The sequence below is a fragment of the Sinocyclocheilus grahami genome, unplaced genomic scaffold, assembly GCF_001515645.1.
Source record: "Sinocyclocheilus grahami isolate Dianchi unplaced genomic scaffold, SAMN03320097.WGS_v1.1 scaffold19.1, whole genome shotgun sequence".
Lineage (NCBI taxonomy): Eukaryota > Metazoa > Chordata > Actinopteri > Cypriniformes > Cyprinidae > Sinocyclocheilus > Sinocyclocheilus grahami.
Window position 1 is genome coordinate 2,072,480 of NW_015505198.1, and position 14,547 is coordinate 2,087,026.

At 34.2% G+C, this 14,547-nt stretch overlaps 1 protein-coding gene and 1 long non-coding RNA gene across 3 annotated transcripts in view; one reads left to right on the forward strand and one right to left on the reverse strand.

The window, feature by feature from the left end:
• Positions 1-1,192: 1,192 nt before the first annotated feature.
• On the forward strand, positions 1,193-4,098 carry LOC107554837 (uncharacterized). 2 transcript variants are annotated; one of them, XR_001605109.1, is made up of 4 exons: positions 1,193-1,361; positions 1,454-1,565; positions 3,107-3,258; positions 3,860-4,098. It is a non-coding gene; the product is annotated as an uncharacterized lncRNA (long non-coding RNA). The 2 variants fall into 2 exon arrangements; XR_001605107.1 differs by having other exon boundaries at positions 1,193-1,565.
• Positions 4,099-4,796: 698 nt separating this feature from the next.
• LOC107555334 (uncharacterized) overlaps positions 4,797-14,547 on the reverse strand; it is a 24,894-nt gene continuing 15,143 nt past the window's right edge. The window contains exons 5-14 of the mRNA XM_016238092.1: positions 14,040-14,106; positions 13,365-13,582; positions 13,040-13,282; positions 12,032-12,130; positions 11,747-11,940; positions 10,311-10,485; positions 10,014-10,170; positions 7,136-7,289; positions 6,184-6,295; positions 4,797-6,103 (exon numbers count right to left, since the gene is read on the reverse strand). Coding sequence (XP_016093578.1) covers positions 5,907-6,103; positions 6,184-6,295; positions 7,136-7,289; positions 10,014-10,170; positions 10,311-10,485; positions 11,747-11,940; positions 12,032-12,130; positions 13,040-13,282; positions 13,365-13,582; positions 14,040-14,106 — 1,616 coding nt within the window. The 3' untranslated portion in view covers positions 4,797-5,906. The remainder of the gene's footprint in view (positions 6,104-6,183; positions 6,296-7,135; positions 7,290-10,013; positions 10,171-10,310; positions 10,486-11,746; positions 11,941-12,031; positions 12,131-13,039; positions 13,283-13,364; positions 13,583-14,039; positions 14,107-14,547) is intronic.

Consider the following 14,547-nt stretch of genomic DNA (forward strand, 5'->3'; position numbering starts at 1 on the left):
CAAACATATATTATGTAAACAAAAACTTTTATTTTGGATGCGATTAATTGCGATTAATCGTTTGACAGCAGATATATTTTAAAATGTATTCCTGTGATCAAAGCTGAATTTTCAGCATCATTACTCCAGTCTTCAATGTTACATGATTTTAATCATTCTATTATGCTGATTTGCTGCTTATCTTAATTATTCCAAAATTCATAAATGTGTGGATTTGAACAACAAAGATTTGGAAGAACGAAGCATTGATTTAGCAGGACAGTGTAAACCTATTAAAACTTGAATTGATTTTAACGTACGTTTTTGTTTTAGGTTTGGAATATTGCATCAAATAAGCTGTACTTTCTAAACTCCTTCGAGATGAAGATGGCAGTCATATGCTCTTTGGACTCACCCCGAGTTTGGTCAATTTTGGGTGGGTATCTCATATAAATTAAGGCAAAATTACATTTTCAAACCAATTGAAATCAATAAGATTGTCAAATGCTAATGCAAAATATTAATTCTCTTTAAGGAAATCTAAGTACTACACTGAAATGTTACACTCTAAAAAATGCTGGGTTAAACACAACCCAGTGCTGGGTAAAATAGGGACAAACCCAGCAATTGGGTTGCTTTGACCCAGCGGTTGGGTTAAATGTTTAACACAACCTTCTGGGTAGTAACCCATCCGCTGGGTCAAAACAACCCAATTGCTGGGTTTGTCCCTATTTTACCCAGCACTGGGTTGTGTTTAACCCAACATTTTTTAGAGTGTATGATGTAATAATGTAGCTTTTGTCTATTTTGTCTAAAATAGAAAAATAGAAAGATATGTTACATGTATATAAATCTACACTAAAAAATGATATGATCAATAAGTCATGGCAACATGTTTTCCTTTAACTCATCAAATTAATTGAACCAAATTGAATAGCAATTTATACGCGATTCGACAAGATTTTAAAAAAGGAGTTGAAATGAGCAATTTTGATTACAAACGTTTTATCGTTTGAAGTTTTTCAATTGAATTACTATAGATAGTGGTATTATTATGATTAAAAGGTAGCTGATTGTTTTAAAAGTACCATCTCGTCCCAAATTCCAGATAAAGAATGATTCATATCAGTTCTTAACCCTTATGGTCATCACTGTTCAGAAATCTGTGACTTTTTGTTTTTCTCTTTTCTTTTTAACAGACATGTCTGAAAATTCCAGGACAGTTTGTTCCACAGCTGATCTTCCTGCTGTCTCTCTTCAGATACCTGATCTTCCTCATCCTCTATAAATGGTGCATCACTCTGCGCTCTGAAACGGCTCTCTTCATCAACATGATGCTGTTTGATTACCAGTCTGAGTATAAGCTTCCTTACGCAGGACAGGTTTGGGTTCATGCTCCTCGAAAAGCAGTTGGCATTTCATAGCTGAAGTACTCGGCTTTAACGATTATGACTGACGCTGTAATGCTCTACAGAAAGCGGTTCAGATCTTCTTGGTTGTGACGGCTATGCTCATGGTTCCTGTGCTGCTTCTTCTCAAACCCTAAGTTCCTCATCCACAGGACCCGGATGAAAACCAGACACCAGGTGGGTGAGCAGAGCAACCCTGTCCCAAGAACAGTTAACGCTTGTTTCAACCAACTAAAACCATGCAAAACTTTTGTCATTTGAAATCAAATAAAAAATCACTAAAATAAAAAAATATTCGAAAACTAAAATGAGTTTATGTCCGCTAATTGCCAAGGCAGTATTTCTCATTTTCATTTAGTTTATATTGATGTACTAAAATAACTCAAACTGAAATACAAATTTTAAACTGTACATTAACTATGACAAAAATACACAACAAAATAATCACAACTAACTAAATTCTAATGAAAACAAAAAGATAAAAATAATAATTCATTCAAAATATATTCACAAAACCCTAATAGTTTAGTGATACTAAAACGGTACTGATTTCATCATGGAAATATATTTTTATTATTAATTCAATTATGCACATTTTAAATGCAAATTAAATCCTTTCATTGAAAAACACCCTCAGTAAATTTGTATAAACACATAATATGTTACATTAATTAGTTATATTATTAAAAATAATGAAATGAAAAAGAATATAAAATAAATGTAATTAAATATGTTTATACCATTTATAAATATTTAACTATATTCAATTTGTGTAAAGTACATAAATAGTAATTAAATTCAGTAGTCTATAAGGCTTTAATATTATATTTAAGATTTACATATAAGACTAGGATTTATATTTATTGGTGATTTATTTATTCGTTTTTTTAAATTATACATTTTAGTACTGCAAAATTGAGCATAAATCTTTTAATTTTTTTATTTATTTGACATTTTCAAATTGCCAATACCATATTTAGAATGTGAATTGTGTATAAAAATGTTGAATATATTTATATATATATATATCTGAATAATCAGCATGAAACAGATACGTGCTCCTCCTTCTCACATCATCAGAAAGATGAGATGGTAAGCTTTTGGCATCAGAGAAGTCTTTAATTAATTCAGCATGGATGCATTAAGTTGATCAAAAGTGACATTTATAATATTACAAAATATGTATGTTTTAAATAAATGCTGTTTTTTTTTTGTTGCTTTCTGTTCATCTAAGAATCCTGAAAAAAATGTATCACAGTTTCCACAAAAATATACAATGTTTTAAACATTGATAATAATAAGAACAATTATTAATAATTGAGCGGCAGATCAGCATATTAAAATGATTTCTAAATTAACATATATATGACATATTATAGTATATTTTATGTGCCAGTAAACATGCAAATAAAATTAATTCACATAAGTTCAAAATATCATGTCTTTTCTTTGCACTATGGAACACAAAAGTACATATTGAGTTTTTTTGGGTTAAGATTTTCAGTGAACAATGGTTTAAGTTTCAGCATGCTCTTCACACAATGCTATTGCTAATATTGTATAGAAAAAAATTCTATTGCAATCCACAGAAGAAAGAAAACCATACAGGTTTAGAATGACATGAGTGAGTGGATAATGACAGACTGTTCATTCTTGGGTGATCTGTTCCTTTAAGAAACACAAATACACAGTAAAATGGTTGTGTCTCTCGTCTGCAGAGCTGTCGGAGGTGCTTTGGCGGATGGTTCTCCAGGTGAGTCTGAAGATCTCCTCTGGTACTGCTGTTTGCTGCTTTCGCTGTTCTCACCGTGACTATTCTTCTGGTTATGGAGGGCCTGTCTGCATTTCTGCATGCTTTACGACTACACTGGTAAAAACAACGCATAATTCATAAGCAACGAGTAGGAGACTTCACTTTAATTCTTTTAACAAAGAAGTCTTCAGAGTGATCATGCGTATAAAAACCTTGCACTTGTAAGCTGCGTGTTAGTCAAGGTGTTTGACCTTTGACATGGAACATGTTTGTCTATCTATTTTTAATCTATTAAAGTTTATATATATCTGGCCCAAAGGTCTAATGCAGGGGTGCCCAAACTCTGTCCTGGAGGGCTGGTGTCCTGCAGAGTTTAGCTCCAGCTTGCCTCAACACACCTGCCTTCAAGTTTCTAGTATGCCTAGTAAGAGCTTGATTAGCTGCTTCAGGTGTGTTTAATTGGGGTTGGAGCTAAACTCTTTAGGACACCGGCCCTCCAGGACTGAGTTTGGGCACCCCTGTGCTAATGTCTCTGTACTTGAAATGTGTTCAAATTTAGCATTAATAGTGTGAGAGTTTATCGTGAGGTTCAGTATGTACTATTACTCCTAAAAACAACAAACATTTGTTCTGTTTAAAAGCATGTTTAAATATTATACAATTAGTGATATGAATGTAGTTAAAGTGATGTTTTTATGTGCTTTGTGTTTGCTTTCAGGGTTGAATTTCAGAATAGGTTTTATGAGGGATCCGGCTACAAGTTCACACCCTTGTCCATTGACAACCTGTTAAAAAGACAGCAGTAATGGTTTTTATACATGCTATTCTTGTAGTTTTTACTGTAAATATGTGAATCTAACAAATGCATATTTGATCTCACAATTATTGTTTACAATGAACTGCTGAAAATTTGCAAGCTAAAAATGAGTTTGTTTCTTCATCAGAACAGATCTGGAGAAATTTAGCATTACAGCACTTGCTCAGCAATGGATCATCTGGAGTGAATGGGTGCCGTCGGAATGAGAGTCCAAACAGCTGAGAAAAACATCACAATAATCCACACCACTCCAGTGCAGCAGTTTACATCTTGTGTAATGAAAAGCTGGCATTGCTTCTGGCTAAAATACGAGTCCTCTATGTTTGTGTTTTGAAGTTAGAGGACAAAGGGATGGATTATGGACTCATATTTTGGCCAGAAGCGACAAGATAAAGTAAAAACACCTTAAAGATGGATTTGTTTCTTAAAAACAGGCAACTTTGCACTTCACAAGACATTTATCGTGTAGATGAATTTGTGTGGATTATTGTGATGTTTTTATCAGCTGTTTGGACTCTCATTCTGACGGCACCCATTCACTGCAGAGCATCCATTGGTGAGCAAGTGATGCAATGCTACATTTCTCCAAATCTGTTCTGATGAAGAAACAAACTCTCTACAAAAGTAACTTTACAAAATAGTTACATTTAGGTAGGCCTACTCGTTGCTATTATTACTGGCTAGTTGTGTAACACTGTAACTTTAACACTAATGTAAATAATGTTATCAAAACTATTTTTTATTGTTATTGATTATTAATTATTTTACGGAACACAGTTATTATATAAATACAAATTATAAAGGTAAAAAAAGCAATGAAAAGACAAAAGTAACCATTGCAAAATGTAGCTTTTATTAACGTTGTAAACCTAAAGTATAAAATAGTTTTAGACCATCCTAGTTACCTGCAAAATAAACTGTACAGATGTGGAGCAGACTGAATGAATTTACTGTACAACATGCATCTAATATGAGCTGTGCCATACATTCACACTCAATTTTTGTTAGTAGACTTCCTTAATGAACTGTTGTGTATATTTTCTGTATACTTGCACTAATGTCACAGAACGAACATTTGCTAACACATCAAACAGCATTCAGTGGGTTAACAGTGAAATACCTTTTTTGGGGTTGTAGGAACATACACACTGAAAATTCATGGCATTTTAAATAAACGTGAAAAAGACGCTACCGTGTTCATGATGCACCATTGACTAGCTCCTGAGTTCTGAATGTAAAAAACAGGGTCTGTGTCTCATTTTAATTCAGACCAGACAACTGTTGGCAACAAGAATGCATTTGACAGTTTCAACAAACCTTTGCGTCAGATCAAGACAGAACAGCACCGTGCATTCGAGGTACGTTTAGAATTTTTTCCAGATATGATTGAGAGCTTTATGTTTTTGTATTTTAAATGTTATTGCATTCAAACGCTTAAAGGTACAACACTAATGCATACAGAAACAGTCGAACGCCAATGTGATGATGCTATTCATTTTTTGGGGATTTCACGATTCAGAACTTTTTTTGTTAAGTTAAGGACAGATGCATGTTAGTGTAATGCAAATGGTTGATTATCAATATTTGAGCATCATTATTTCTAAATTATGACACCTTTTGTTGTATGCTGTATTACAAGTCGTCAGTATTTTTAAATTATATTTAATTAATTTTATTTGACAAAAAAAATGCAAAATGCCCAGAGAAAATATAAATTTGAAGTGTGCATATTCATGGCACGTTTCAAGTTCCAGACAAAACGCAGGTTAAGTATGAACACTTTGTTCATTACGCTGTTTAACCACATTCAAAAACGTTTTTCAACTTGATTGTCGAACCCAAGTGAGATCATAGTGCTACTTATGGAAAAAGGAAGCTTTGAATAATCTGCCCTCTGAGAAACAGCTGAAGGGTACCATGGCCGTGTCTGAAGAATACACAGAAACATCTAGGATCGTGTTGCGTTGTTGCCGTTATCGTCGTCGTCGTCAGACTGTTGGTCGGGAGGAATGGCGCGGGTATGGCTGGCTCGTACGCTGGTCAGATGAGGGCAGGCAGAGATCAGGTTAGCAATGCCACCAAGAGTTACGCCTGTGCCATCCAGGTTCACTTGACTCAGCTGCATACGACACAGGAACTTCAGACCTGAGGAGTAGAATTCAGTATGTTAGAGACGTTTCTTTACTAGAAAATGATTGTGGAGGGAATAAGACTGCACAACATACCCTGATCTGTGATTCTGGTTCTGCTGAGGTTGAGTTTCAGCAGCTGTGGACAGTGAACTAGACCTCGTCTGATCACCGTATCGCCCACCTGTGTACTGGCCAAACCCATCACCTACAAAACACACAAGCACGTTGAGTCCATAAATATTCATTGCCATATATATGTATATATAGTTTATATATTATTATTTTCAATTATAAAGAATATTACATAGTAAGTTAATAAATATTATATATGTTAAAATGGAATTTATTCCTGTGATGTAAAGTTCAGAGTCACATGATCCTCCAGAAATCATGCTAATATTCTGATATGCTGTTTTCTTTTCTTATAATTAGTTCAAAGGAAAAGCATTTATTTGAAATAAAATGTTTTGTTACATCATAAATGTCTTTACTGTCACTTTTGACAAATTTAACGCATGAATGCAATTATTATTTTTTTTTTATTAATTTAGTAAAAAATGTAAAAAAATATGATTTTTAACAAATTTTAAGATTTAATTTTTAACTACACAAAGAAAATAAATAAATAATAATTATATTTATCCTCTATATATATATATATATATATATATATAAAATATTGTAGTACTGTCAAACGATTAATCGGGATTAATCACATCCAAAATAAACGTTTTTGTTTACATAATGTATGTGTGTGTATTGTGTATATTTATTATGTATGTATAAATACACAGCATATATTTTGAAAATATTTACATGTATTTACATGTATATATTTATATTCATATATAAATATATTTAATATATAAACGTAACACATTTTTCTTAACTATATACATTTATGTGTGTATTTATATATACATATTAAATATACACAGTACACACAAATATATTATGTAAACAAAAACTTATTTTGGATGCGATTAATCGCGATTAATCATTTGACAGCACTAATATATATATATATATATATAGTCTACTGTACCTGCAGATGTGGTAAGTGTGTGATCAAGGCTGCGACACCCCTGCTGGTGACGGCTGTACGGTCGAGACACAGTTCCTGGAGCTCTTTTAGACTGATCAGTCCCTGCAGTCCGCTGTCACTCACCTGAGTGTTGCTAAGAGACAGCTTCTTCAACCTATCAGATGCAAAGGGGCGGGTCATCATTACCATCTTTGGTAAAAGCAAAATAAGACTTCTGAATACTGTTCTAATGAAACAGAGAAATGAATCGCAAACGAAAGGTCTACTCATACCAAAAGCAGAAACGAAAAACTGCAGGACAATGCCAATTTTAATTGCTTTAAAGCAGTAACACAGCAACAGCATGATATATTGCAATATGTGACCCTGGACCACAAAACCAGTCATAATGGTCACTTTTTTGAAATTGAGATTTATACATCATCTGAAAGCTGAATAAATAAGCTTTCCATTGATGTATGGTTTGTTAGGATAGGACAATACTATATGGCTGAGATACAACTATTTGAAAATCTGGAATCTGAGGGTGCAAAAAAAATCTAAATATTGAGAAAATCTCCTTTAAAGTTGTCCAAGTGAAGTTCTTAGCAATGCATATTACTGATCAAACATTAAGTTTTGATATATTTACAATAGGAAATTTACAAAATATCTTTACTTAATATCCTAATGATTTTTGGCATAAAAGAAAAATCAATAATTTTGACCCATACAATGTATTTTTGGCTATTGCTACAAATATACCCCAGCCACTTAAGGACTGGTTTTGTGCTCCAGGGTCACATTTAATCACTTTTTTGCTCAGAATGCTGGAAAATGTACTAAAGAAACGTATCGGTCTGTAGGTTTTCTCTCCAAACAAAGAAAACAAAGTTAATAAAAAACAAAAACCACTATATTTGTTGGCAAAAAAAGAACAGTGTGAATGTCTTGTCTGACGCACACATTCGCTCTTGGTGTGAATAGATCGTTACACATAAATCAGGGTTCCCACAATTTCTGACCAAAGAATTTCCATGCCTGTTCCAGCTGTTACTAATGACCGGACAAGAAATGTTAAAACTCATTTTATAAAGAGTAAATTCCAGCTAAAGAAAGAGCTGAGCGTAACTACATTTGATTATTTTCCATGAATTTTGAAATTCTCTAATAGTTCCCGGTTTTTCTTGACTGTGGGAAACCTGAAAATTGGACAACAACATTTTGGGATCCAGCCAGTGATTTCATAAATAACTCTAAGTAAGCCTATTCCAGCATTACAAGATTTGCACGGTTGCATTACACCACATTAAACTAGAACAGCAGCTCCTTTTCTCATGTGATTTACTGCATGGACACTTTGGACCTAAGCTCTACCTGGTCATGCTGGCAAGCTGTGTAATGCCGTGGTCAGTGAGCTGAGTGTAGTCCGTCAGGTCGAGTTCTAAGAGCAAAGTCTGTCTGGAGAGAAACGTAAGCCCACTGTCTGTCACAGAGTGTCTGCCGGGCAGGGTGAGCTGGGTAAGCCTTAGGCCTGCGTGGAGAAAATGCTCTTACTTCACTAAAACCCCAAACAGGATTGAATAACTTGCAAAACACATTCATGCATGCATAAAATACTTCATAAATGATGCATAAAACGCCATAAATACAAATAGTTCTATTTGGCTGCACCTGAAATGATCTCCAGCGTGTGGTTTCCGTCGGCGACCGGTATGCCGGCCAGGCTGAGAGCTGATAGGCTGGGGTGGGTTGCAAGGCACTGGAGAGTATTTTCTCGTACACCTGTGCCGTCCAAGTGAAGCGTCTGCAGGTTTCGGAGCTCTGCGAGTGCAGACACGTCACTCACCTCAAGGCAAAAGGAGACAAATGTTAAATAAATATAGGGTAAACGTATAGTGAATTCCATTACGCCATTCTCTCGTGGTCCATAAATAGACCTTACAAACAAGCCCTGTAACGGCTTCATGATTGGAGCTTGTTTGAAGGGACAAATGATGTATGGTTTGTTAGGATAGGACAATACTATATGGCTGAGATACAACTATTTGAAAATCTGGAATCTGAGGGTGCAAAAAAAATCTAAATATTGAGAAAATCTCCTTTAAAGTTGTCCAAGTGAAGTTCTTAGCAATGCATATTACTGATCAAACATTAAGTTTTGATATATTTACAAGAGGAAATTTACAAAATATCTTTACTTAATATCCTAATGATTTTTGGCATAAAAGAAAAATCAATAATTTTGACCCATACAATGTATTTTTGGCTATTGCTACAAATATACCCCAGCCACTTAAGGACTGGTTTTGTGCTCCAGGGTCACATTTAATCACTTTTTTGCTCAGAATGCTGGAAAATGTACTAAAGAAACGTATCGGTCTGTAGGTTTTCTCTCCAAACAAAGAAAACAAAGTTAATAAAAAACAAAAACCACTATATTTGTTGGCAAAAAAAGAACAGTGTGAATGTCTTGTCTGACGCACACATTCGCTCTTGGTGTGAATAGATCGTTACACATAAATCAGGGTTCCCACAATTTCTGACCAAAGAATTTCCATGCCTGTTCCAGCTGTTACTAATGACCGGACAAGAAATGTTAAAACTCATTTTATAAAGAGTAAATTCCAGCTAAAGAAAGAGCTGAGCGTAACTACATTTGATTATTTTCCATGAATTTTGAAATTCTCTAATAGTTCCCGGTTTTTCTTGACTGTGGGAAACCTGAAAATTGGACAACAACATTTTGGGATCCAGCCAGTGATTTCATAAATAACTCTAAGTAAGCCTATTCCAGCATTACAAGATTTGCACGGTTGCATTACACCACATTAAACTAGAACAGCAGCTCCTTTTCTCATGTGATTTACTGCATGGACACTTTGGACCTAAGCTCTACCTGGTCATGCTGGCAAGCTGTGTAATGCCGTGGTCAGTGAGCTGAGTGTAGTCCGTCAGGTCGAGTTCTAAGAGCAAAGTCTGTCTGGAGAGAAACGTAAGCCCACTGTCTGTCACAGAGTGTCTGCCGGGCAGGGTGAGCTGGGTAAGCCTTAGGCCTGCGTGGAGAAAATGCTCTTACTTCACTAAAACCCCAAACAGGATTGAATAACTTGCAAAACACATTCATGCATGCATAAAATACTTCATAAATGATGCATAAAACGCCATAAATACAAATAGTTCTATTTGGCTGCACCTGAAATGATCTCCAGCGTGTGGTTTCCGTCGGCGACCGGTATGCCGGCCAGGCTGAGAGCTGATAGGCTGGGGTGGGTTGCAAGGCACTGGAGAGTATTTTCTCGTACACCTGTGCCGTCCAAGTGAAGCGTCTGCAGGTTTCGGAGCTCTGCGAGTGCAGACACGTCACTCACCTCAAGGCAAAAGGAGACAAATGTTAAATAAATATAGGGTAAACGTATAGTGAATTCCATTACGCCATTCTCTCGTGGTCCATAAATAGACCTTACAAACAAGCCCTGTAACGGCTTCATGATTGGAGCTTGTTTGAAGGGACAAATGCAGTCTACTGTTTATAAGGATACAATTAATTGATCAAAAGTGACAGTAAAGACATTTATAATTTCGCAAAAGTACTGCTGTTTTTTCTATTCTCAAAAACAATTCAAAAAATTATATCTCTGTTTCCACACACACACAAAATCAGCATATTAGAATGATTTCTGAAGGATCATGTGACACTGAAGACTGGAGTAATGATGCTGAAAATTCAGCTTTGCATCACAGGAATAAATTACATTTTAAATTATATTCAAATAGTTATTATAAATATAATAAATGCTGCCTCGGTGAGCATAAGAGGCTCTCAAAAACATTGTAAAAATCTTGCCAACCTCAAACTTTTGATGAAAATCATTTTTTTGTTAGTCTATTATTGTGATATAATCTATTTTAGATAACCCCATCCATAAATGACATGGAAAACTAAAACAAACTGTGGGATTGAACCTACAACCTTAAAAAAAATAGAATTAAATAAAAAAAAATATATAAATATTTTTTTGAAAATAAAGGGTTTGCATTCTAAAAATAAACTAAATATTATAAATATAAATAAAACATTATAAAATGATTAAAAAAATCTATGTATCCAAGTGGAAAAAAATATATACTAAAATGTATTTGAATTACATTTATTTTGTGCTAAGTATACTACAAATGCATTTAGATATTTATGTGCTTAATAAAAATACCCTGCAATTTTACTCTTAGTACAATAAACTGGTATACTGAAAGTCCAATAACTAATAAACAACTCATTTTGTTAAACTTTAGTTGTGCAGAAGTAGTGCTGAGGTCCAATTAAAGATATACTTAAGAATATCTGATTGTGCTAAAGTGGAACTATTGTAAGTATACTTCAGGTACACTTTAAATATCTTGCATTTAAAGACTGATATTATACAGATATCATGCAGTCCTTATTAATAGTGATATTAGAACACATTTTAGGCATGATATTAAGAAATGTGCATTGTGCAATATAGAAATACTCCAAATAAAGTTGAATTATACTTTTATATCATTAAGTCTTAAGTGATATGTCAATAAATATGTTAATGGATTTTAAGTATACTTGAATAAATGTTTTTTTTTTCAAGGGTATGTATATACCTTGGTGTGTTTAATACTGAGCATTCGTAGCTGTGGTACACATGTGGGCAGCACTCTCAGTGTGCTCTCTGTGATGGCCGTCTGATTGAGGCTGAGCTGACACAGCGCAGAAGAACCTGACTGCAGATACATCAGCAGACCTGCATCGCTTACTTTGGTCTGGTCCAGAGCCAGGAACGTCATACTGCGCAGTCCTGAGATCAGACACAAACAGATGATGCATTTGTACATGATGATAATCGTTTATGGATGCTCCAGTGAGTGGTTTCTGACACGCCGTCGCACCTGCGATATGCTGCAAACAGCTGTCTGTTAGTTTGCTACAAGACGACAGGTTGAGATGCTGCAGTTTTGAGAGGTTGGACAAAACTGAAAGACCAGCGTCTGCAAAAATGAAACAGGAAATGATGAACAGCTTTATAAATCATCTTACATGCAAATCAAGCCAGTAATCAATAGAAATACGCCCTATAGAAGTGTAATTTTTCTCACAGATATCTAGTCATATTTCACCCCAAAATCAAAAGAATAAATAGATATTTGATCAAATATGTCTATTTTCAGAAATCTATTTTCATGACAATTAAGCACATTTACACCATTACCATAATGCAAAAAAAAATCCATAAATTATATGTACATTTTTTACATCAAATGTTAATGTAATAACAAATCTTTACGTATTAAGATTAAATATTATTTGTAATATATTTATATTACACATTATAAAAATATTTAACAATAATAATATATTAAAATATTATGAATTAATAATGATATAGTATTATTATTAATACAAATAATTAAAAATCAATACTAAAATTAATAATTATTTTATTACTTATATAGCTCTGACTTTATTATATATATATATATATATATATATATATATATATATATATTACAAGTTTAATGTGTATTAAAATTTAATATTATTTGTAATATATTTATATTACATATGAAAATATTTAACAATAATAATATATTAACAACTGATATAGTATTATTACTATTATTATTAAACATTAATAAAAATAAATACTAATTATTTCATTATTTATTATATAGCGATGACTTTATTTTTTATTTGAACATATTTCTATATTAAATTTATTTACATTTTTATTAGTTTATTATGTTTTTATTTATTTTTACCATTACAGTAATAAAACTTTTTTTTTTGCATTTCAGTAATGAGAATTTTGGGCTAAAATGTAAGTCTTAATAGTCCTAAAAAAATGATTTACTGATCTATTTATTTATATACTGTAATAACATCTTAATATTGCACACCTGTGATGAGTGGAGAGTTGACGAAGCTGAGATGTTTGAGACAGGAAAACGCCCTCAGTTGCCGCAGCAGCTCGTTGGTGGTGTATGGGTAGCAGTTTAGGACAAACTTCTGCAGCGGGCAGCCGAAGAACAGCTCCAGGGTACGCGGTCGGAGGAGACGTTCACGTGCCATATGAGCCAACAAGAGTTCGGCCAGCTCTGGGGTCAAACACGCCAGGCTGCTGCTGTACTGCATGCTGGGAGCTGAGAGAGCAAGACAACGTTTAATGGCTTTTCTTAAGCACTCATATGACTGGTAAATAGCACTTGGTGGTCTGTTTCTGACCTGTCATGAGGGAAACGGTGGCCCTGGAGGCCATCGAGCAGAGAGAGGGCACGCGGGGGGTCTTAAAGGCTTTTTTGGGGGGCGAGGGATGCCCGTGTGGCGACTGCTGCTCATCGTGATGGGCGGCTCGCTGTAAACGCTCGACCGCTGCTTGACCCGCAGCTCCACGCAATGCACGGCCTTCCTCAGGGTCTGCTGGCTCATCAGGCTCTGCCTCCCTTCAACACACAACCAATTATAGTCACTTAAAGGGACAGTCCACTCAAAAATGTAAATTATGTCATCATTTACTATCATCAAACGGTTTTGGGCCCCACTGAAAAATATCTTCCACAGAAGAAAGTAAGTCATACAGATTTGTAACAACATGAGGGTGAGTAAATGAAGACTGATTTTTTTTTAACTTTTGGGTAAACTATCCCTTTAAGGACAATGCACACTGCTTAAGTTTTCCAAATGCTAAGGCAAACATATCTAACATTTTGTTTAGGAAACAAATCGATCAAAATTCAGAAAGCTGAAAGCAGTGATGTCACTGTAATGAGGTCATGCTGAATTGCAAAAGGTTTTTCTTTCTTACATTGATTGACATACTGAACTGTGATCTTTTTATAAAGCTCTTACTAATCACCCCATACCTTTCTCACCCTTCAGGCCCTTTAGAAATCATCCTACCTGAGTCTGTTGCCCTGCTCCGGCCAGTGATGTCTGTTCTCCAGGAAGAAGGGCAACCGTGGCAGTCCTGTCAGAGTGAGAGAGAACATATATCAATTGTATAGAGGATTCTGATCTTTATACATATATTAGATTTTTTAAAAATACATTTACACCTTGAAATAAATTTCTATTACTTTTCCAGTTGTTCAAGATTACTGGATAAAGTTTCTGAAAATCATTTTTATAGAGACTGGATCCAAACAGAGAAGTTTCTAGCAGATTTTATTCTAGATATTAATGTATTAGATTAGATATAAAGTACATATATAGTTATGCTCTATTTTGTATGCTCCATTTAATTTAAGAAATTAATACTTTTACTCAGTCAGACTCAGGACACATTAAATTGGTCCATTCCAAAGTAACAGTAAAGGCTTATAAAACTGTTACAATATATATATATATATATATATATATATATATATACTGTATATATAAAATAAATATCGCTTTTTTTTATATTTTT